Source organism: Vicia villosa, linkage group LG4 (genome assembly GCF_029867415.1).
Source record: "Vicia villosa cultivar HV-30 ecotype Madison, WI linkage group LG4, Vvil1.0, whole genome shotgun sequence".
Classification (NCBI taxonomy): Eukaryota; Viridiplantae; Streptophyta; class Magnoliopsida; order Fabales; family Fabaceae; genus Vicia; species Vicia villosa.
Window position 1 is genome coordinate 36,504,129 of NC_081183.1, and position 23,669 is coordinate 36,527,797.

General features: G+C 34.0%; 2 protein-coding genes, 1 long non-coding RNA gene and 1 other non-coding gene across 4 annotated transcripts; 1 reads left to right on the forward strand and 3 right to left on the reverse strand.

The window, feature by feature from the left end:
• Positions 1-3,550: 3,550 nt before the first annotated feature.
• On the forward strand, positions 3,551-8,983 carry LOC131594711 (protein REPRESSOR OF SILENCING 3-like). The gene is made up of 4 exons (XM_058866907.1): positions 3,551-3,873; positions 4,075-4,305; positions 6,394-6,903; positions 7,349-8,983. Exons 1-4 carry the CDS (start codon positions 3,670-3,672, stop codon positions 8,690-8,692), a joined length of 2,289 nt encoding a protein of 762 aa, XP_058722890.1. The 5' UTR covers positions 3,551-3,669; the 3' UTR covers positions 8,693-8,983.
• A 4,479-nt stretch (positions 8,984-13,462) lies between these two features.
• On the reverse strand, positions 13,463-16,414 carry LOC131599060 (uncharacterized). The gene is made up of 3 exons (XR_009282526.1): positions 15,825-16,414; positions 14,783-15,580; positions 13,463-14,688 (listed from the first exon to the last, which is right to left on the reverse strand). It is a non-coding gene; the product is annotated as an uncharacterized LOC131599060 (long non-coding RNA).
• Positions 16,415-18,760: 2,346 nt separating this feature from the next.
• Positions 18,761-18,833, reverse strand: TRNAE-CUC (transfer RNA glutamic acid (anticodon CUC)). The gene has a single exon. It is a non-coding gene; the product is annotated as a tRNA-Glu (tRNA).
• Positions 18,834-19,406: 573 nt separating this feature from the next.
• Positions 19,407-22,571, reverse strand: LOC131599061 (protein ROLLING AND ERECT LEAF 2-like). The gene is made up of 6 exons (XM_058871561.1): positions 22,378-22,571; positions 21,354-22,203; positions 21,077-21,261; positions 20,774-20,994; positions 20,341-20,668; positions 19,407-20,229 (listed from the first exon to the last, which is right to left on the reverse strand). The coding sequence occupies exons 2-6, from the start codon at positions 22,090-22,092 to the stop codon at positions 19,813-19,815; spliced, it is 1,890 nt and encodes a 629-aa protein (XP_058727544.1). The 5' UTR covers positions 22,093-22,203; positions 22,378-22,571; the 3' UTR covers positions 19,407-19,812.
• Between the last annotated feature and the right edge of the window lie 1,098 nt (positions 22,572-23,669).

Below are 23,669 nucleotides of genomic sequence, written 5' to 3' on the forward strand. Positions count from 1 at the left end.
GGTCGACGCATAGCTGTTAAAAGTTGAATTTTTTTCTGTGATTTTGTGTTTCTATGGCTGCGATTTCTTGACTCAAAAACTCATTTTTACCAAAATTTTAACACCAAAACAGTTCTCTATTCTACACAAATTGGACATAAACATTGCTCCATCATCATACTCATTAATTTCATAACAAATTCATCAAATGCAAGGATTAACACAACATTCATCATCAACATCACGACATCACATACACACAAAAATCCAATTTCACATAAAACATGAACATAAAATCACGAGTCCTATGTCTACCATAACCCGTCATCACATAATCTCTTATAGTGTTAGAACCCCACCCTTACCTTAGTGTTCTTGGTTATCTATGAATTCTCCTTGCCCTAGCCTTCATGTTCTCATTTTTTTCCTCGTTCCCCCTTTTCTCTGGTTTCACGATTAATACAATTGTGTTCTCTCTCTTGTTTTCCCAATATAAGCCCTTATACCCCTAATATGATAATTCAAATTTACCATTCCTTATTCTTTTTTATTATTTAATTAAATATAATTTATTTATTTACTAACCATATTATTATTACTATTAAAATAATAATAACAACAATAATTCTATTAATATTCTAATATTTACACATCCACTTCTATTCTCAATTTCTCATCACAACTACCTTATTCTAAGGTTTCTACCCCACAAGTCCACATCATAACACACACATCATATCACATCACTTATTTTTAAATATACAAATAAATACGATAAAAACGGGGCGTTGCAAATGGGCAGTGAAAATTTACATAACTCTTTCCAAGAAGTAATACTTTTGTATGGAAGAGCCTTGAACCACGTCACGACGGCTCCATAAGAGTTAATATAAACAACTTGCATTTTACGACTCCCTAGGTGTTATAATAATCTAGCCCGATGTCTATATGCTTAATATGTTCGTCTAGATATCCCATTATGTCATAACTCTATAGGTTTGTGGGATTTTCAAGGGATCTCGGAATCCTAATATCGAGGATCCATCTTGAGAGTGTATTACTCTTTCGATTACTATTTTATGCTTCAACGCCACATCACTATTCCCTCTAGGAGTAGTGTGGTGGAGATTGGCAGCGACAAGTATCATTCGACAACACGTGGCTCCTGCTATATCCTCCAAAACCATGAGGTGGAGTTTGGTGTCTTCGACGCAGATTACAACCTCGCGACCTAGGGGCCTCCCAATATGGTGAAGCTATGTCGACGAGGAAAGACTAGAGTTCAACTTTATACTCGCTGCATGAAATGATCTCATAGACGGAATTATCCTTGGGGAAAGCGATCTGTAAGTTTTCTTCGACTGAAGTATCCTCTTAGCGAGGAAGTGCATATTTTGTCGTTGCATTAGGTTATAAACATTGTTCAGTATATCATTTGTCTCTTGTGTGCATAAAGTAACGTTTAGTTGTTGGAGATTGTGAAGTATTTAATGTTCAAGATTTATAGGTTGTAATGAATGTTGCTTCGATGTTTGACTTTTGAGTGACTGTAGAGAAGGTTGAAAGGTTGGAAGATCTTAGAAGGCCCTCATCCAACTGTCAGAGGTTCTAGATTTTCGTGCATACAAATGCATAAGAATTTAATCACATATCATTTCATTGGCAACTATTTTTACATGTCAACTTAATAATCATAAAGAATTTATTTAAATTTCAATAAATGATGTGTCTTTTAGTAAAAAGTTGACTCAAACACCAAAATATCATGAGTTATGTGAAAAGAAGCCTCTTATGAAGATGTTTTTGATGAATACAAATATATATAAGAAGGAAAAGGTTCAATAATAAAAATTAATCATGACAAAGCTATGGTACAATATACTTTGATGATATAAATCTTAGATGATAAAAAATAAAAAAAATCATTTAATGCATTATTTCATCACTTTTCATAAATAGCATGAAGTAGCACTATTAAACTTTGAAATTCTCTAAATCCACAAAAGGCTAATAGCCTATTTGTAAAGGAGGTAATGCTAATCGATTAACCATGCTTATGTTGCGTATATTGAAAATTTCAGATTTATACAAGGGATCAATTAATCTTTTGTAAAGGGAACCAAGCTAAGCGATTATCCATTCCAATCTCTCCATATTTCCTGAACGTTGAACTAAGGGCAATCGATTAACCCCTTAATGGTAATCGATTAACATCTGTTCTTTTTGAAATTTTATATAATATTACATTATTCCATCACCTCTCTTCATCTATAAACCTTTTCATAAATCATGACAATTATTAATACTCTTTTTTCATCAATTTCTTTTTGAAAATTAAGATGTGTAAGATCATTATAAATAGTAAAATTTTTAAAATCAAAATTAACCTCTTTCCTGACATATTTTACAAGTGTTCAAAACTTACATGGAAACCTTTTTTCTACATAATTTTCATATAAGATTAAAAAGTTTCATTTTATTCCTTGAGCATTTAAGTATACATATATATCATTTGATCATATTGTTTCAGGAAGGGGAGAAATATTATTTCAAGTGTTTGAAAAGTGTCAAAAACATTTGTACTAAAACAATCATTTCATTTATCTATATGTTATAAACTTGTTTATGAGGTTGTGATAACAAGTGTGTAAAAGAGGAAGTAAGGTTCTTTCTCTTAGATTGGAAATCAAGAAAGTGGTGTGCTTCTTTGTTGTTGTTAGAAGATTGTAGGAGAAGTCTTGGTGTGAGACCTGTACAAAGATCTAACAATAATGAAATCTCTCACAAAGTGTAAGTGAACTAGATGTACTCTTGATTGATAAGAGGAACTAGTATAATTCCTTATGTCCATTTACTTTACTGCATTTATTTTTCTGCATATCACTTCTAATTCTTAAATTAGAAAAATAAGTCATTGCTCCATTGTCATAAACTAGTAAAAGTAAACAAGAAAAATTGCAAGGGAAATTTTTTATTATTATTCTTTAAAAATTTCTAACACCTAATTCTCCCTTTTTAAGTGCAGTGTATAAGATCAACTTGTTTCAATAATATAAAAATATCTTTTATAAAAGATCTATTAGTATTTCTAGGGATGGTAAATCAGACCCGACCTAGTAGGCATGTCCGTTTGGGCGCACTTTAGTGTGGAGCGGACCAATGATTTATTTAGGCTCGTATCCTCTAATGTGTCCGCCCACCCTGTTTTTTTTTTTTGGACCTTTACGAACATTGACATTAACATAAATTTTAAATTTTTAGCCTTGAAATTTATAGTGCCTGTAAACCCGCTCCACGTGCAAAGCAAACTAAAATTTTAGATCTACACTTTCAATTACGACTACCCCATTTTTCTGCAGACTTTTGCTAGACGAACTTAAATAGAGAAAGCATCTCCATTTGCCACCCCTAAATATTTCTTTAAAGTTTAAAACCATCGGACATGCCATGAATCTGGTGAACCTCAACTTCAACTAAATTAAACTAAACCTTATGTGAAAAAGAAAATTGTAAAAAGAAAAAACTGTTATGACATTTTATATCCAAAAATATTGAAATATTTGCCTTACCATTTTTATCAGCTAAAACGGCGTCGTTAAACCCTACCTCACCCCAAACCCAGTGAGCCCTAAAACCCTAGTCTTTCATTTTTGGTCACAGAACAGTGAAAGAGAACACCGCTTCACAATCATGGAGGTAGAAGAAATCGAGAAGAAAGCAGTGAGAATATTCGTCGGAGGATTGGGCGAAGCCGTAACCACCGACGACATTCGCCGCCTATTCGAATCATTAGGCACCGTTCAATCCCTCGAAACCATCCGAACCAAAGGCCGCAGCCTCGCTTACCTCGACTTCCTCTCCGATCCTAAATCCCTTTCTAAACTTTTCAGCAAGGTAGCAGCAACATCCTTCACTTCAAATAATCAATTCCGTCGCGCTTTTATTATTAGATTAAATTTTAAGTTCAATTTTTATTATTGTCAGAGTTTTAAGCCATGTTCTAGGGTTTTCAATTTTAAGCCAAACATAGTCTAAGTTTAATTTCATTTGCTTAATATGTTTTTTTTGAAAGTGATGATTATGTTGGCATTGCAGTATAATGGATGTGTGTGGAAAGGTGGGAAGCTGAGACTTGAAAAGGCGAAAGAGCACTACCTTGATCGGATGAAAAAAGAATGGGAAGAAGAGAAGATTCGTAGTATAGAAACACCGGCTAGTGAGATTTCTACTCAGAAGGAGGATTTGGTGAAGGAAAAGCCTATTTCAAGACGCATTTTGGATTCGACTGAAAAGCCTCTTAATATTTACTTTCCGAGATTAAGAACGGTAACTTATTAATATATTGCTCTTTGCTTTTATATTGTGTTAACATAGGTTTGGTTAAGTTTTGAGCTGCAGTTGTGTTGCGATTATTGATATGTTGCTGACATTTTCTGTTAAAGATCACTGATATGGTCACAACTGCGAGTTCTTAGGCATCAAAAACTTTTATGTTATGGTCATGATTGCAGTTACAGCTTGTAGTTGTGATATATTGTGATAGAAGGATTTAGGAATGATTAGGGTGAAACTAACAAGGGTTTTGGAATGATTTCTAGGATGAAACTAACTAGTGTAGAGAACTGGTGGCTTGAAGGGGATTGGGAATAGTTTGAGGGTGAGGGTGTGTGTGGTATAGTGGAAATCAAATCGGAAGGAGGAATTATGGTTAGGTAATATAGGTTGATGTATGTTTGGGGTAATAATGTAAACAATGTATGATAGACTAAATCAAATGAACAGTTAACCTTGATTTTGATTGAGTATGTGAGAATGTTTGCTGAAGGTAACTGTATAGGGCCATTGGGGCATGTATACAAAATTTGGAAAATAGGAAAGGAAACCGGAAACTTAAATGAAGAACAAAATTAATTTAGACATCATTCGAAAACCAGGTGATTCGAGATTTATTGCAACATCTTAAAAATCAGCTATGTTCCCAGATAGCGGATAAGCTGATATTGTGAAGACTAAAAAACAATGTACATAATAATCATGATTCCAACAAGATACACAAATACTCAAAGATAGAAAAGTATACAAAGTCAAAGGGACAATCATACTTAATAATTATAACCAACTTCATCATTTCCCATCAATATAAGTTCTAAATGTAATCAAAATACATCCCTTTCAAAATCAGCTTCTAAATGTAATCAAAATGACATCCCATCAAAATCCTACAAGAACAAAAACAGATCCGCAAATGCAGAGCAAGAAGAACATAAACAAAACACTGAACAGAACTGAACAATTGTTTGTGAGCGATAAAACCTAATGTACAAACATAACTAAAATTAAAATAGGAAGAAAAAAATGTTTGTGGGAAAAAACATAGCAAGAGGAAGAACAGAACAGAGAATAGAAGCAATAACGAAGAACATACTAGAGAAGAGAAGCAATAACGAAGAACTAAACAGAGAAGAGAAGCAATAACGAAGAACAGAACAAAACGAAGCAAGAAAATAAAAACAGAAACCTTGTTTCGCACCAGAACTAGCACACAGAAGAAACTGAACACACACGATGTAGAAGCAAATGAAGCGACACAGGCAGATGAAAGACAGAAGAAAACACACGGAAGAAAGCGGCGAGAAAATGGAAATAAACGTGGGAGTTGAAATATTAGTGAATTAGGTCACTTAAAAGGGTTCAAATTGTCTTAAAAAAGAGGCATTTGAAGAATTTTCCCCCTGAAACCCTAATAGTGGGCATAAGTCCCGGCTGTGGCCCCGACCCACATGCAATTTCACTCGCGACCGCTACAACAACAGGGAGATGGCGTTGCGCCGAACCCTACCACTGCTATGGCATTTTGCTATAGCTGTTGACAACATAGAAACTCAAAAGTCTAAAATTAAGCATTACATAGTTGTTTAAATTGGTGGTCCTGCAATAATTTAAGATTAAAAACATAACCCAGTAAAGATGGACTAATGCGTCATATCTAGATTATTTATGTGGAATTAGTATCAGTATTATAATCATTACTAGTCCAGAATGTAGAAAATATTTGATCTTTTCACATTTGCTCTCTCTTGTTGCTATTTGCATACAGTTCACTTTGCTTGTCTTATTATAGCTGAAGCTCCTCTTGCTTGCTGCATCCTTGTTGAGGAAAATTGTCATCCTCATCAATGTTATACTTGCTAAAAATACTATGTACTTTTACTGATTAAAAATGTCATTCTGTAAGGTATCTATATATATATATATATATATGCATTTCAGTGGAATGATTTTGATTTTTAAATTGCTTTCATAATCTAGTATATCCAAATATTTGGAATTTATTTTTGCTTTGCATAAATATTTCTTTGCTAAATCACCTGACCCAATTTTGCACCCTACAAATATACCGCTGCTGCTGTGCAGGTGAAATCCATACCATTCAGTGGAACTGGCAAGCACAAATATAGTTTCCAGAATATTAAAGTTCCTCCTCTCCCTGTGCATTTTTGTGATTGTGAGGAACATTGTAGTCCTTTTATCCCTAAAAAGGAAAAGTTATCTATGAATGCGGCAGCTGAAACTGGTGGAATAAATGATGAAGAAATTAGCATCATGAATGCTGTGATGAACAAGCTGTTTGAAAAAGAAAAGGTTTCTAACCCTAAGCAACTTGCAAAGAAGCATGATTCATTTGAATCTCCACAATCTAATAAAGTTGAAGTAGAGAATGCAAAAGATGTTGTTGTTGATGATGATGATGATGATGATGATGATGATGATGATGATGATGATGATGATGATGATGATAATGATGATAATGATGATGATGATGATGATGATGATGATGATGGTCTCATAATCAACATTGCAACGAAGAAAAAGAAAACGTCCTTAACAGGGACCCAAGAACTTGAAAAGATCTTGGAAAATCAGGTTAGTTGCATGTCATTTCTTTTTAATTTGGGGAGGGGGGACTTCATAAAATCAGGTTAGTTCGTGGGTTTGTTTGGCTTAAATAGTTGACAAGTTGATAAGCTAGTTGCAAGTTGAGAAATAATAAGGTTAAAAATCTGTCATGGTAGTTCTTTTAATCGAAATTATTTAGTAAAACACAACCCTTTACAAATGTGATTTGTCTAGTCAGATTACTTTTACCAAAGAATAGGTAAGCTACATGAAAAAGAGTGAATAGTATATTTACCAAATGAAGATCAACTATTAGTGTTTTCATTACTACCACTACCATAAATGCGAAGCCGAAGATATTGACTTGACTTTCTAGTTATTGAAAGTGACATTCATTCTGTGACAAATTTTATTTGCAAATGTTATAATTTTTGTTGGACAGAGGGAGTAATTGTTATTTTTTGGTCTTCAGGAATGGTCCAATAAAACAAATTTGGCAGAGGAAGAACCCATTGAAGTGCAGAAAAGGAGCAACAACAATCCTAACAAGGTAAAGAAGAGAAAACTACTTCCCAAATCAGAAAGCGACAGCAATGAAGGTGTGTCTAGTGTCCCTGCTGGCAAGAGTAAAATGCAGACCCTTCTTGATGAGCTTGGATCTGGTGCACAGCCTACTGAACCAGGATATGATCTCGGGGAATCGGGCAAAGTTTCATGGTCACAGAAGTCTTCATGGCGAGAACTTGTTGGTAAAGGAGGCAATGTTTCCTTCAGCGCCTCTCTCATATTACCGAAGTTTGATTCTGGTAAAGATCAACAAAATTCTGATGGTTCCTGCACTTCTTCATCTACAAATGATGAAACTGAAGACATGGAAAGCGATGAATCTCAACCTGAAGACGTGGAAAGCGATGAATCTCAACCTGAAGACGTGGAAAGCGATGAATCTCAACCCGAAGACGTGGAAAGCGATGAATCTCTACCTGAAGACATGGAAAACGATGAATCTCTATCTGAAGACATGGAAAGTGATGAATCTCAACCTGAAGACGTGGAAAGTGATGAATCTCAACCTGAAGACTTGGAAAGTGATGAATCTCAACCTGAAGACTTGGAAAGTCATGAATCTCAACCTGAAGACTTGGAAAGTGATGAATCTCAACCTGAAGACTTGGAAAGTGATGAATCTCAACCTAAAGACATGGAAAGTGATGAATCTCTCCCTTCCCACGCACAAGTGACAGAAGAGCCTGCTGAAGCTCAACCTACCAATGCACATGTGATTGAAGAGCCGGCTGAATCTCAACCTACCAATTCACAAGTGATAGAAGAACCTGCGGAAACTCAGCATAAAACGGCACCAAAAATAACCGGCAGAGGTTCTTCATGGCTGCAAAAGGAATCCTGGACCCAACTGGTCAATAAGGATAACAATTCATTTAGCATTTCACAAATTTTGCCTGACATCACTTTCCCGGAACAAACAGCCAAGGAACCCATTTTGTACCCTACTACCAATACCAATGATCGCAAGCATAACGGTGCTGGTAAGAATACTATTAATGAAACTGTCATTGATAGCTTCAACTTAGGGGAGAGTGCACCGGAGAAGAATGAGCATGCTGGTGCTGACAATATAGTTTCTGCTCCAGTAGCTGAGACAACAGTTGAAACAAATTCAAGGGAAGGATCCAGTGCAAATGATGAAATAGGAGAAACTTGCTCATTTATGAGAAGTGCTGCTTCTTTGAAAGAGTGGGCAAAAGCTAAAGCTGCTCTTAGTGGATCACTCAAAAGAAAACATAGTGAGAAATAAGGGATCAATTCTATGTTCCTCATTTAATTTTTTCAGTTATTGTTCTAGTACATGTTGGTTACAGGGCAGATTCCCAAAAAGTTACAAAATCAAGATAGCAAGGATAGTTATAATATCCAATCCAGGGTAGGTTTTCAAGATTTTGAAGAAAATTATTTATTGATTTCTAGAGGTTGGTAATCTAGATTCCTTAATGAAACCTTTTGTTGTCAACAATATACAATTAACTATTTTTTGAGGGGTCAGTTCCATTTGGTGGGACTCAATCCTTAATAATAGTATTATTGCATATTTTTTGTCAGATGTTTGAATTGCCATATTTTCGTCTAAATCACTGTTCTTATTTCAGTTTTATTGCGAGAAGTTTTGACGTCTAAATCACTGTAATTTTTTATATTTGAAATTGTGTATAAATTTTATTAAAAGCTTATAATTAATTTTATTGTTAATGCTTTTTTTTTCAATATAAATTTTCTATTTCGTTGTTTCTTAGCATATGGTCTTAGAGCACAAGTTGATTCATAATAAAATTATGATTTTTGTTAATCCTTTTTTTTATTAACTATAGTATTTTATTGTTTTTGTTTTATATTTTCATTTCTACCTCTACATCCTTTTTTTAAATATTTATTTTTTCACCCTTCTTATTTTATACTATTTATTTGGGTTAAAGTTCATTTAGTTTATTTAACTAATAAAATATTTGTGATTATATAACTGACATAATTAATAAAAAAATAAAATATATAATTGTTTAATTTTTATGATAAAAATTATGAACCGTATATATTTGATCTGACCCTCTAGTGAAAAAGAGTATTTATAGTCTTCAGCGCTGGGCAAGATTTCCTATTTGGGTTAGATTTATTGGAGGCCCAAATAATATGATGGGCAGGATTTCCTATTTGGGTTGGATTTATTGGAGGCCCAAACAATAGGAAACTGTCAGGATCTTACGTGGTAGGGCTGAGGCCCAAGCAATAGGAAACTGTGAGGATCTTACATGCCCTGAGTCAGCAAGTGACTCATATTCTGGGTGAACTGTCCGTAGGGTTCGAAAATGAGCCGTAGGGTTCGGAAATGAGCAGGAAGATTTCCTGTGAGTGGGTTGACCACGTGCTCTTCGTGAATCACGTGAATTTAACGTTGTAACGGCTGACGCAGATCGTGTGCATAATAGGGCCTGAGCCGCTAGTGGGCCTGCTCGACCTTGAGTTATGAATTGAGCCAGCTTGGCTCAGACAAGAATAATATTATTTTATTTTTTTATCTAGTGAAATAATGATCAAAATTTTCTCACTTAAAAAGTGAATAAGGGCCGGCTTGTTTTGTCCTTTTTTAAAAATGATTTTTATAATGCTATATAATTTTGTGAAAAAAACTTTTACAAAGAAACTTTTTATAAAAGTTTCAAATGAAAATTTTGTTTGAATAGTTATTTTTAAAATGTGATTTTAGGTATTTCATCTATTTATGGAAAAAAATTGGATATAAAAAATTTAAATTTTTTTTTAATTTTGAAACTATTTCAAATGGATTTTCATAAATATCATGTTTGAAATATAATTTTTTGAAAAAATTACGATTTTGACTATGTTTTGTTCTTCAATAATGTATGTTTATGTTATAGGATGTCAAAATTAGTGTTTCATTTTAGAAAAAACAAATATAAAAAAACTTGTAATATTTGAAAAAACAGTTATGAAAAATCTATTTTCAAAAATACAAAAAAAAAATTATTTTCAAAAATATAAAAAAAATCTATTTTTTAAAACTGAAACGAACAGTGTCTAAACGAGACATTAGGACCACTGTCCTGTAGTTGGTTGTCTCTTGAACTATCAACTGAGTTTGATTAATAGGGTTGACATAATTATTATCATATAATTTTAATAAAATTTAATTAATACATTACTTACTTATTTACTTATGTACTTAATAACAATATATCCATACAATTTGTTTTATATTTATTATACTAGATCACAATGTTTAGATATATCAAAATATTATTTAAAAGTATGTGTACAAATATTTTAATAATAAAATATGTGTGCTGAAATATTATAGTAAAATTTATGTGATATGTGAACTAAGATGATCTAAAAGATTAGAAAAGCAGCTAATGCGATGTTGAAAGAGGTTTTGGACTTGGGTAAAAAGTCGTAGTGGTGAAATGAAAGTGTCTATAGTAAAGTTAAAGTAAAAAAAGACATGTTTCAAAGAATTACCTAGGTGTAAAAATGTCGAAAGTTGGAAAAGTATAAGAAAACTAAAAGACTAAGAAGGTGGTAAGTGCAAAATAACTCAAGCTTTTGACGATGTATACCAATTTTTAGGAATCAAGGAGAGAGAAAAAATCTCTATATATATTTGCTAAGGAAAGAGAAAGAAAGAGAATATTTGGATTAAGTGAAGTGTGCTAAAGACGAAGAAGGCAAAATCTCGGTCCAAGAAAAAGATATAAAGGATATGTGTAAGACATGTATCTACAATTTATTTAATGAAGGATATGATATCTATCAAACTCTAACATCTTTGCATTAGATAAAAAGACCGAAAATATAATTACTACCGTTGAGTTCAGAAACAAGAAGGAAAAGATGCGTTGAAAATGATAAGTAACACTAAGGCAGTTTGGCCAAACAACACACCTATTGAAATGTGGAAATTTTTGGAGATAGGCATTGAGTGACTCATTAAATTCTTTAACAAATTTATGAGGCCAAAATAAATTTTAGATGAATAGAGAAGAAACACTTTAGTTCCAGTTTATAAGAACAACAGAGATATATAAAATTTGTGCAAATTATAAGGGGTCAAATTTACAAGTCATACCATGAAGTTGTGAGAAAGAGCGATTGAACGGGAACTAAGAAAATAGACTCAAGTTATTGAGAGTTAATTTGACTTTAAGTCAGAGAGGTCAACTATGGAAGTGGTTTGTCTACTACAATGTGTGATAAAACATTATCAGATAGAACAAGACTTGCACTTAATTTTCATTGACTTGAAGAAGGCGTATGCTATGCTTAGAGATATTTTTTGGAAAACCCTAAAGATGAAAGAGGTTATAATTTCCTGTATTCGAACTATTCAAGATATGTATGAAGGGGATATCATCTTGTGTATGAATACATGATGCATCTCCGTTACAATATGATTGCACAAAAGGTTTAAACATAATTTTATACCATTTTACTTTAATTTTGAATGTATTCGCGGAACACATCCAAATTTAGCATCGAGGTGTATGTCTGCTTATGTTAGAGCATCGAGGAAATAGAGTAATTAAAAATATAAACTAAAAAAAGAAAAAATTGAAAATATTAATTAGAAAATATTGATGCAAAAGATGTTATCCATCGATTAGACAATAAAATTGACGGATTATACAAATTTAAAATAAAAAATTAATAGGAAAAAAGGCATTTGAAAATATTCGGAATTCAAAATAAATAAATAAAAGAGAAAAAAAGAAAGACGTCAAACGAAAAATAATAACGCAATATCCGAGTATCGAAGAGAAGTCACCGAAAGATATATTCTCTCAATTTTGAGAATAACCAAAAGAATAAGTATATTTTTTTTAAAAGAAATTTAATAATCACATGACATATAAATCAGTTATTGATTAATCAAGATGAAAATTTTATCATTGTAATATGTTATTTATTATTTGTAATAGTATATCTTCCAATAAATTTTTATCATTCAACCATTTGATTTCATTATTTTAAAAATAAAAGGTGAATTGGCGGAATATATATCCTTCATTAATTGACAATAATTAGAATTTTTAGAATTTTCTCTAATTAACTAGTAAGAGACCCGTGCTCCCGCACGGGTAATTGAATTATGATATTGTGTAAATAGTTAAATAAATGTGTTAATTTTGAACCTTCAAATAATAATTATGAAATAAAAAAATAAAAACAAAATATTTGTTAATGAGATAACACATGAATGCGTCTTAATGTCATAACACTTAAATAGTATCAAATACAAATGTAAAATTTGAATTATATTTTTAAAGTGATTAATAATCACATAGTTTTAATTATATTAAATAATTATATACAAAGAAAAAAAATATAATTATAAGATGGAGAAAAAATTAATATTTAAAAATAAAATTTTTATTTCTTAAATTAAAATAATAATTAATTAAACTAAAATATATATTGTCTTGTTAGTGACCCGTGAAATAAATATATTTTTAAATATTGTTTGTGTTGTTCGAAAACCACACAATACATATTTACCTCATCTATACAACTAAATGTTGTTTGGAAGAAAATATATTGATTAAGAATGCAATAGATTTTAAAAGGGTTTGAATTTTTTTTTATAATTATAATAATAGTGTACTATCCATGCAAAATAATACAACATATATTTTTTTTACATGATGTTTCCGAACTCCAAAATTCAAATTCAAACCATTTTTAACTTGAATGAAGATGTCTTTAAGATGAAGAGACCATTTTTAACTTGAATGAAAGATGTTTTTAATAATGTAGATATTTATTGTATAATTGATGCATATGAATTTCAATATCTAATCTATACTAAAGAATATTTTTGAAAATCCACTCACGGGAGCAGTGAACAACCCCCTTTAAAAATTTCCCACATTCATTAGTATATGTTTATTTTCACTGTCATTAGAGTTATTGTGTCAAGTACCTTTCAAACTTTTATTTACATTATTATTTTCATAAAAGTAGAACAACATAAAAAATTAATATCAACAATTATTTTCCCAAATGCAAGTGGCTCTTCACATAAGGTCCATCAATAACAGAACTTTATATTGGTTCCAAAATTATTTTTAGATTAATATAGACCATCATGTCACCGAGAGAAAAAATGGCAGTCACAATTTGATTTGCAATCAGCATGATTAGTTATAAATTTTGACACAAGTCACAACAAAGTATTTATTCAACTTATAAAATTGCACTGGCAACAACAAAAACATTATTAATTTTTCAGAAACGATAACAAATGCAGCAGCAACTTCAATACCCTTCTCAGAAGCTTATGTGTCCACCCTGCAAAGTTTAAGGAGAGAGAAGCCTCTGAGATTCTTAAGGAGGTGACAACAGCCCCGGCGCTAGCTCTTCCTGATTTTACTCAGGAGTTTGTAATTGAAAATGATGCTCTGGGTAATGGGTTGGGTGCCATTCTTTTGCAGCAAGGCTGGCCTATGTGCTTTTTACAGAGTAAAGCTTTAAGCGATCGCAATTTAACCAAATATACATTCGGAAAAAAATTGATGGAGCAGCATTAGCAATACAACATTGGAGGCATTGACAATACAACATTGGAGACTATATTAATTGGGACATAAATTTACAGTTAGCAGCCATCAAAAGAGCTTAAAACAGTGACTGCAAAAAGGATTACAACCATGGATCATCAAAATTAGGCCGCAAAGCTAAGGGTACTATTTTGACATAGTTTACAAACCCGGGTTGGAGAACAAAGTTGTTGATGCACTGCCCAGAATGCATGACACAACAGAGTTGCAATCTCAGGTTTACACTCCGGTGTGGTTAGGAAGTTGGCAGAAACTGGTATCTTTTACAAAATAAAATTGGTACAATTTATGATAATTTCAGTATAAAACAGAAATAACACAAATAGAATGGCAGGGACCAATTTGGTTCCTTCCAATAATTCAAGAGTCTTGAATCTCTCTTCTTCCATTCTTCTGCCTGTTTTGCCTCTATCGAAATCATTTTTTAGTCGTAAAAAAATATATTATATATTTATCAAATATAACTAACAAATCAAGGCACAAGTGAATATCACAAACCATCTGACTAAAAGTCATGTCTAATGCATCCTCACCGCTCTCGTGAATCGAAATTGGGGTCAGTGTTGGTTCAACTGCACTATCAGAACATGTCAACAAACCTGAAGGACTTATCCTTGACAAATTTCTCTTTAGATGCATGAACATCAATGTTAAGGCTGCCCTTATGCTACTGCATATTGCTCAATAAAAACAGTCAAGCATTACTCATACGCACTAAAAAATATACACCTCTAGATAGAAGAGAAACGATATAGAGATCTTACAGTGGCAATCTTTTATCAGGATTTGAAATATTGTTTTGCCAAATACTGGAAGGAACACTTCCACTCAATAAATTGTTTGCAAGCGGCCTAACAAAAATAATGATACAAGTAAAAAAAAACTATTTATTTTGTAAAATGATTGAGTGAAATAACAAAAAGAGTACACTGATAATGAATGAACAAACTAAAAAATGAAAATTGAAATTCAAAATAAAATTAAAAAAAATCCAAATGAACTCGCAACACTGACACCGAACATATTCACATAAATCAACAATGTTATTAGTATCACAAATATCAAAGAACCTACTCACATAAATAACTAAATCATGCAAAACACTGACACCGAACATAACACAAAATAACACGACAATAAATTGAGAAAATGAATTCACATGAATCGATATGTATTAGAGAGTGGACACACTTCCATAAAAAGTGCATATGCTACAGAGAATATGTAAAAGTCAATAGTTCAATGTTAGTTGAAAATGAGAAAAACAAAAAGAAAATTCACTTTCAATTTGGGAGGAAATCCTTCTGTCCTAAAAAAAACTAAAACAACCTTTCATATTAAGCAACCTTTGACATTGAGGCAGAGACTGTATTTTCTTTGCCTAGGTCTTGTTTGTCATCTTCACTGTCATACCAACATTATTAATAAATCTAACATGAACTGAAAGGTAAACATAGAAAATATGAAAGATATGCTTACAGAGAATGGATTGTTCTTGTTCAAACTTGAATTTTTGAAAGATATGCTTAGAGAGCCACCTTGCCACCAAAGCATTTGTACTTCTGCAGTATTGAAAATATCAATAACAATACTCGCTAAAATTCTCCACAAACACATTAAATGCAAACAAATAAGAAGCTTATTGGATCTGGCTTTAAAGTAACCCATTTTTTTATTGTACCAAAAAAAAAAAGTAACCCATTTTTTTATTATTCACATTTAGGAATGCAAACATTTTTTCTTATGCCTTGCTACATCAATAGAGCGATTCCCCTTCCTAGCAAACTACAGATTAAGGAATATTACCTGCAGATAAGAAGATACGAAGAGATGAGTGAAATAAAGATAGAATTTTTGCGGCGCTAGGGTTTGAAGACAAAGAGAGAGAAGATAGAAAATGGGAGAGAAGACAAAGAGAGAGAAGATAGAAAATGAAGAAGATTTTGTTTCACGGCGGTTTCCACCAAATCTCATTCCGCGAGTACATCGAGTAGTGTATGTTCCGCACCGCATCAGATTAGTCTTATCGCATCCTATGATTTCAATTTCAGATCTAGATCTTCGTCTCTGGCATCGACGGTCACGACGACGTCGGCGAGGCCTATGATTGTTTACCATAGAAGTAAAAATGATAAAACTCGACACAGAGAAGCAAATTAACACTGAACATTGATGCGATTGTTTTGCGAGTATCAGAGAAGGAGAGGCGGCGCTCGATGGCGAAATCGCTTGAAATAAGAATCCAACCGGTTCTTTGTGACACCCGTGAGATGGGAATATGAAAATGGGCTTAATATTTTCATTAAGGTGGTGGTGACCGGAGACAGGATCGACGGCGGCTAGGGTTTAATGGAGAAGAGAGAAGAGACGAGAGAAAATGGAAGAGAGAGAATGAAAATGTTTTGACAGATGAAAATAGTATTGAAGAGGGCAAAAAGTTGAATTGAAGTACAAAAGTATTTGAGTTTGTCCAATGAGAATCACACAAATGGCAAAGACCAATTTTTAATTTGTTAATTACTTATATAGCCTTTTGTTAGTGTAAAATTTTTTTGGAGGAAGGGTATATTAGTCAGTTTGGGCAACATTATAGTATTGGGTAGATAGTTGATAATAGTAGTAATTTTGAAGATGAATAACTAACGAAAAAACTATATATATATATATATATATATATATATATATATATATATATATATATATATATATATATATATATATATATATATATATATATAGACTACAGTGGACTACTAGTGTAGACAACCCTAATTTTCCTAGGTGGACCGGTGTTTTTTTCTATCAATTTCCGGCACCTTATACCCGCCGTAAACAACTGACAATATCCATCGAAAAATCACATCACGTCCACTTTGAATACAAATTCCTCGTCCTTTTGAGTTAACGGAGGTTTTAGTCTCTCATGGCTGGTTCAGACTCTTCAAAATCTGGTATCCTTATTTTCAAAAACTATGTCAATGTTCCACTCTTTACTGACAAGTTAGTTGCCACTAACTACCATACATGGTCATCAAACATCAAACAATGGCTTAAGGTTCAAGACTACGAGGATCATCTCACCAACAACGTCGAATCCGTTGCCGAATCAGACCGTGGTCTCTGGAAAATGATTGATGCTCAAATATGTATCATACTAAAATCCACCATTGATTCTTCCTTGGAGAATTTCTTCATAACTCTTATAACTTGTGAGTCTGTTTGGAAGAAGGCTAAGATTTTCTACATAACCGATGCTCGAAGGCTATACGAGCTCTGGAAGAATCTCATGAATGTTGTTTCCCCGGGACGAATTGATGGTTCCTTGGCTGACTATTTAGATAAAATCAAAGGCTTTTTACATGATTTCAATGAAATATTGCCTCCGCCTGGTTCGGCTGAAGAGGCATTTGAACAGCAAGAAACCTTTTTTTTAATGTTGGCTTTGTATGGATTACCTATGGAGTATTCATTGGTTCGCGATCAAATTCTGGATTCTCCGGTTGTGCCTTCTTGGGACTCTGTATCGGCTACTTTGCTGCGTGTAGCGGTGGCAAAACCATCTTTGAATGTGGATGTTAACGCTGCACATTGTGGCCGGTCTCGTAAGCATGGTAAACCTCGTCATAAGTGTGATCATTGCCAGAAGCTCGGACATACTATTGATAGGTGTTTTGCTCTCCATGGTCGCCCTACTCGGACAACCAGCATTGCCCCGACTTCACAGCGCAAGTAGCTTCCGTGAACACCTCTGACCATAATTACTTTCAATCTTGTGGATTAGTATTTTCTTTTTTTGAAATGAAAAATGTTGGTTGTTACTTGTTATCTTTTTAGTAAATAAGGGTTAGTAGTATTAACTATGAAGTTTTGTTCTTGATCTATTTTCTATGTTGAATAGGACTTATATATAAGCTTGCAAGACTAACTAATTCAGTTAGGCAGATATTATTTTTACATTAACTGATAGTCTCTAATGCAAAGCCAGATTATTTGGGGCACACCATGGTTGAAATTTATAATATGATTCAAGATAATTCAATATATGACTTGCATTAAATTTGTACTAAACACCGATAAAAATCAGCACCATAAACCGCTCATTAGTTCTATTATTGGTTTACCTTTACTGCTTTGTAAAGTTTTTTCTCTGCGGCATATAGTTTTTTATGCGTGGCACAATGAGCTCCAGGCCTGCTTGTTCACTAGGACTAGAAAAGTCGGCGTCATCTTTGGTGAATGCGGGTGACTTTAGCATAACTACTCTGTGATAAAACATTAAACACTCTTGCAGATGGTTCTCTTGCCTACAAAGAACATGCTACAGTAATATAAAAATGATAAAAATGATAAAACTATGAATTTCCAATATAGAACAAACATAAAAAAAAAGATCATGGTTAGCCAATCACAAAACACCTAATCTATCATAACAGAACTTCAACAATCATTAAGAACACAATACAAATGGAGCCTTACTATGATGATGCCCAGAATTCCTTTATGCATGCTGATCCTTTCAGGAAATGTTCGTCTAACTCTTTAACTATACCCTCCAAGGTTTTTCCACTTCTACCAACCCCCTTCGGCTTAGCTTTTGTAACGAGAGTTTCTTTTTTAAACAAACAAATGGCAGATGGATTATTATCATCAAGACACCAACTGGTTCTCTAACCTGTTGTTTTTTGCTGCATAATTTTCTAACACTTGCATCAGCGCTCTTTGGATTAATAAAACAAAAAATATTCCGTTGCCGGGACTTGAACCCGGGTCTCTCGGGTGAGAGCCGAGTATCCTGACCAACTAGACTACAACGGATTGATGAAAGATTTTAAATTTTGTTTTATAAATATGATTTGTTATGATGACGTGGCAGCATGGGTGTGGGTTGAAGGTTCAGATTCAACTATGATAAGAGCAAGGTTGCAAGCAGAAAATAATACATACAACTGTATTGGGACAGTTTCTGCCAAGCATGGTGTATGTTACCATGTTGGTCTTTTCTTAAGGGTGGATTTGTTCTTAATTCACCTTCAAATTCATCTACCATAATCTTTCAGGTCCCTTGCTTGAATTCATCTGTATTTTATTCTATTCACTAGTAAAACTTTTCACACGTTTGTAATTTGCTTTTAACATATTTGGTTTTGGTAATGCAGAATGCAAATGGCAAAGATGTTGATATGGATATAGGCATAGCAAGTCTTTCACTACAGCCATGTACTAAACAGGAATGGAGATTCAATCAAGAATATATAATCAACACTGTGATTCCAAGCTAAAACAATGAAAGTAATTGCATTTATAGTAGTAGTATATGTCTATGTAACACCAAAAATTCATATAACATAAATGTCATGTGTCTCATATATGTTAGTATAGTTTTTGATGTTTGATGTCTAATGTCTGATATGTGTCAATATAGTGTTTGATGTCATACATCAGCACTGACATATGTAGTTACATTATTACCGGTGTTGTGTGACATATGTAGTTACATTATTACCGGTCTTGTGTGGGTGTCGTGGGAAGGATTCTCACACCCTTCGGTGAATAGGATAATGCTATGGACAAGAACACAGTATGAGGTAGAGCTGAGAAATTTTCTCTCTTTCACACTAAGTATTATCTTTCAAATTTCTCCATTGAAAAGTTGTTTTAGGATCAAAGGACTACAAAGAGTCAATATAAAGTAAAAGCTAAACACAAACAATTTTGTTTCAGTTTACAAACACAATTTACATCATGTATTTGTTCATATCAGCACAAAAGTGAACATCTTTTGTATGCATTCATTCTATTGGCTTGACTGAGAATTTATAGCCTCAATTGCTTGAGAGGAAGCACTTGCAAATTCCATCAGTGACAAGAAGAGATGAGGAAGTCGAGTTCGGAGGCTATCTAGTGTCATGGTCCTACTACATTGAACAGAACCCAAATAATCTGCTTTCACACTTTCCACTTGCTTCTTCAAAGCTTCTGTTTCAGCTTTTTTCTGAAACAGCGGATGTCTCGGGCTTATATTGGCTACATCGCGGTCGTCTTCTTCGAAGTTCCATTCCATTTTTTTCTGTATGACAGCCAGGGACGCAGAACACCTCAGCAACTTTCTTTCAAGTTTTTCCAACTTTTTCAGAATGTTATCTTCCTCGGCCTGTTGAGCAATTATTGAACGGATGGATACCAAAAGGTTTTTTATCGCATCGGCGACCTCCTGTAATCATACCAAACCGCCAGAAAATTATTATCATTTCACTCATAATCACTCATAAAATATAATCATTTGTAATATAGAAAAAGGACAAAAAATAACGGCGTGAAGTACTTTATCAGGTAATCCATCAAGGCCAGGCTCCCACTGTTCACAAATGGTGCGAACAGAAGAGTGATCACCGCTTTCATGACCCTCCCTGAGGCAGTTCGTACGCTTGATCCATTTACTGAGGGTCCCTACGTACTCTCGTTGCGATTTTACAAGTTTGCAGAAGCTAGTATACCAATAAGAGACCTCACTCTCGAACTGAATTGTAGCCTGGTGATGATATTCGGAACTTAGAATTGTGTTATGGTTATCGCTGAGTTTACTCAACTGCTGAGAGATCAGAGTCTGGGACTGATGACACTCATGCATTATCTTCCACATTTGCGACAACCTACAAAACAAACAAGATTTATTTTCTGAAACACGGACACATACACAGGATACGATACGACAGAGACTCATCACTAGTAATAATGTAACCAAGTCAGAAATATACCCGGCAGTTAATGCAACCAGTTGCGGTAAGAGTTCTTCGTCTATAAGTTCTAAAATTGACGATGATGTTTCACTGATACACTGCCGTAGGCTTATTAAATCAGACTCTAACTTCTCAACATTTGATCGAATTTTTTCGATTTTGGCTGAATCGAGATTCTCATCTTCTTTCTGCAATGAGGCAGACTTCCTCTCAAACTCCAATTTGGTAACTCCCTCTTCCTGTATTATGACATTTGAGCAGCGAGAAAAATAATTTCATACGAAAATGCCAAGTTTTAATAAGGTTTTATTATTGGCTTACCTTGACTGTTTTGTAAAGTTTCTTCTCTGCGGCGTATAGTTTTTTAAGCGTGGCACAATGAGCTCCAGGCCTGCATGGTTCACTAGGACTAGAAAACTCGGCGTCATCTTTAGTGAATGTGGGCGACTTAGTATGCCTACTCCATGACAGCACACTAAACACCCTTGCAGAATTGGTTCTCTTGCCTGCAAAGAACACGCGACAATAGTATAAAAACGATGCCAAGATGAACTTCAATTCAACCATCCTAAAGTACACAATATGAATGTAGCCTTACTAAGATGACGTCCAGAATTCTGGCGTAGAAGAGTATCTCCGCTGCTGATATCAATGAGAACAGCAATTTCCTTTATGCATGCCGATGCTTTCAGGAAATGATCATCTAACTCTTTAACTATACCCTCCAAGGTTTTGGCATTTCTACCAGCCTGCTTGGGCGTAGCTTTCTTAGCGTCGTGAGTTTCTTTTTTAAACAAACAAATGGCAGATGGATTATTATCATCAACTGGTTCTCTAACCTGTTGCTTCCCATTGCGTAATCTTCTAGCACTCGCATCACCTTCCGAGTCATGGACTTCATCTTCGAATTCCGTTTTGGTTTCTTCCCAATTCTCCTCCTCCAACGACTCCACCCCTTCTACTTTATCCATCGGTCGAAATAGCAACATCGAGTTCATAATTGGATCAACATCATCATTCTCCAGCATTTCATCTTGGCCAACGCGCGGCATACCCTTGTCAACAAGAAAAGGAGGCACCGGCGGTGGCAGTAGCAAATTAGGCGGCGGGGAAGGTGGAGGGTCAGGCAGGCCAGTAGATGCAAAGTCCAACTCTAAAATATCGGACTCGGTGAACTGCCTGAGCGTACCGCCGGTGTTCCTCAAAGCTTTCAAATAAGCTAGCAGGGAATCAGAAAACTCCTCTCTATTACACACTAGCTGTTTTATCACCTTCTTCCTTTCCTTACATATTCTAACTCTTTCATCCTCATCAAAACTTGATAACACACACCCCATTTATACAAGTTCAGTTGATTGATAATGATAACACTATCCACAGTCAAAGATAACCCAAATAACCACCCTGGTGTTAGTAACAAGTTGTTACACTAATTTAACAGCAGAAACCTAGAGAAAAGTCAGGATCAGAAATTTATGGAGCATAAATATTCACCATTCATAGTCACTATAAACATAACTCATGGAAAAAGAAACATAAATAGAGACAGTACAAAATCCTAAATACAAAAGAAAGTAAACAGACAGGAAAACCAAGAAGATGAGAGAGAAGAAGAGGATTACAGTGAGAGAGCATGCAGAGGAAGAGGAGAGCGTGGTTCCTTCCAGTAGAATGCAATGGAAGAAGGAGAATTTGGAAAGGGAAAAGGAGAGAGTGAGATGAGAGGTTAGAGGAAGAAAAGAAAGATGAAGTTTGTTTATAGAAAGAGAAAGAGAAAGAGTGACTTTCTAAATGCTTTTTCTGACATGACATGACTTGGCAGACTCATCTCTTGTTCTTTTTTTATTTCTTAGTTGGCGGTATAAGACGAGGATGTTGTTTTTGGAGATTTGACTCGCCACTACTAACAAATAAATATGAAAAAGTAATGGAAATTTAAATACTCTTAATCATTATCATCACAAAATATACAACACATGTTAATGCGAAACAAAAATATTTAATTCTGCATTATTATGCTTAGCCTATTTTTTTAATTAATTTTATTCAATTACTAATATTCTTTCATACTTAAATTAGAAATAGAGAAGCTTGAATGGAAAATAATTCCGATGCACTATAATGACTACTCGAACCGAAACGGAAAAGTGGGGCAGATCTGAAATGACGCATGTTGAGTTTTACTATATAGTGTGGACGGTTAAAATTGTCCTAGTGTGATTTGGTGTCTTATGTAAGGGATTATTCAATTATATCTGACAGTGGGCGATCATCTGAGGGATTTGGTGTCTTATGTAAGGAATTGTTCGATTGCCCCTGCATTTTTCAGACCAAATGGAGTAATGTTGTAGCAATCATTAGCTCGCTCATTCATGAAGGTCATCTTATCCTTATCCACCTTAAATATGGGTATCTGGTTATAGCCAGAATACGCGTTTGTGAATGACAATAGTTTGTAATTGGCTGAGTTATCCACTAGATTATTAATGTTTGAGAATGGATACGAACCTTCCGCACATACTCAATTGAGATTGGTGTTGTCAACTAACTTTTTCACTTCCCTGACGATTTCTTGACCAATAGAATATTGGATAACCATTCAGGGTATCTTAATTCAAAAATAAAGTTAGCGTCCAATAGACCTTGAACCTTACTCATGGCTGCTTCAACCTTTTCAAGGAATTGTCGTCTTTTTAGTTGGGCCACATAATGGGTGAAAGGGTCAATATTCAATTGGTGAAAAGCCACACTAGGGTCTATATTGAGTATCTCGTCAGGAGAAACTACGATGAGGTCAACATTAGCTTTAAGGAACTCAATGAGTCCTCTCTTAATCACAGATGGCAAATCAACTCCTATACGAAATAGACTTATCGGATTATCACCGAGTTATATAACCTCAAAAAAATTTATT

Coding starts and splice junctions, on each gene's coding strand:
- LOC131594711 (XM_058866907.1), top strand. CDS start 3,670: ATGGAGGTAGAAGAAATCGAGAAGAAAGCAGTGAGAATATTCGTCGGA. Junction 4,306..6,393: donor ACTTTCCGAGATTAAGAACG/GTAACTTATTAA, acceptor GCTGCTGTGCAG/GTGAAATCCATACCATTCAG. Junction 6,904..7,348: donor AAAAGATCTTGGAAAATCAG/GTTAGTTGCATG, acceptor TTTGGTCTTCAG/GAATGGTCCAATAAAACAAA.
- LOC131599061 (XM_058871561.1), bottom strand. CDS start 22,092: ATGGGGTGTGTGTTATCAAGTTTTGATGAGGATGAAAGAGTTAGAATA. Junction 21,262..21,353: donor GAATTCTGGACGTCATCTTA/GTAAGGCTACAT, acceptor TGTTCTTTGCAG/GCAAGAGAACCAATTCTGCA. Junction 20,995..21,076: donor AACTTTACAAAACAGTCAAG/GTAAGCCAATAA, acceptor GTCATAATACAG/GAAGAGGGAGTTACCAAATT.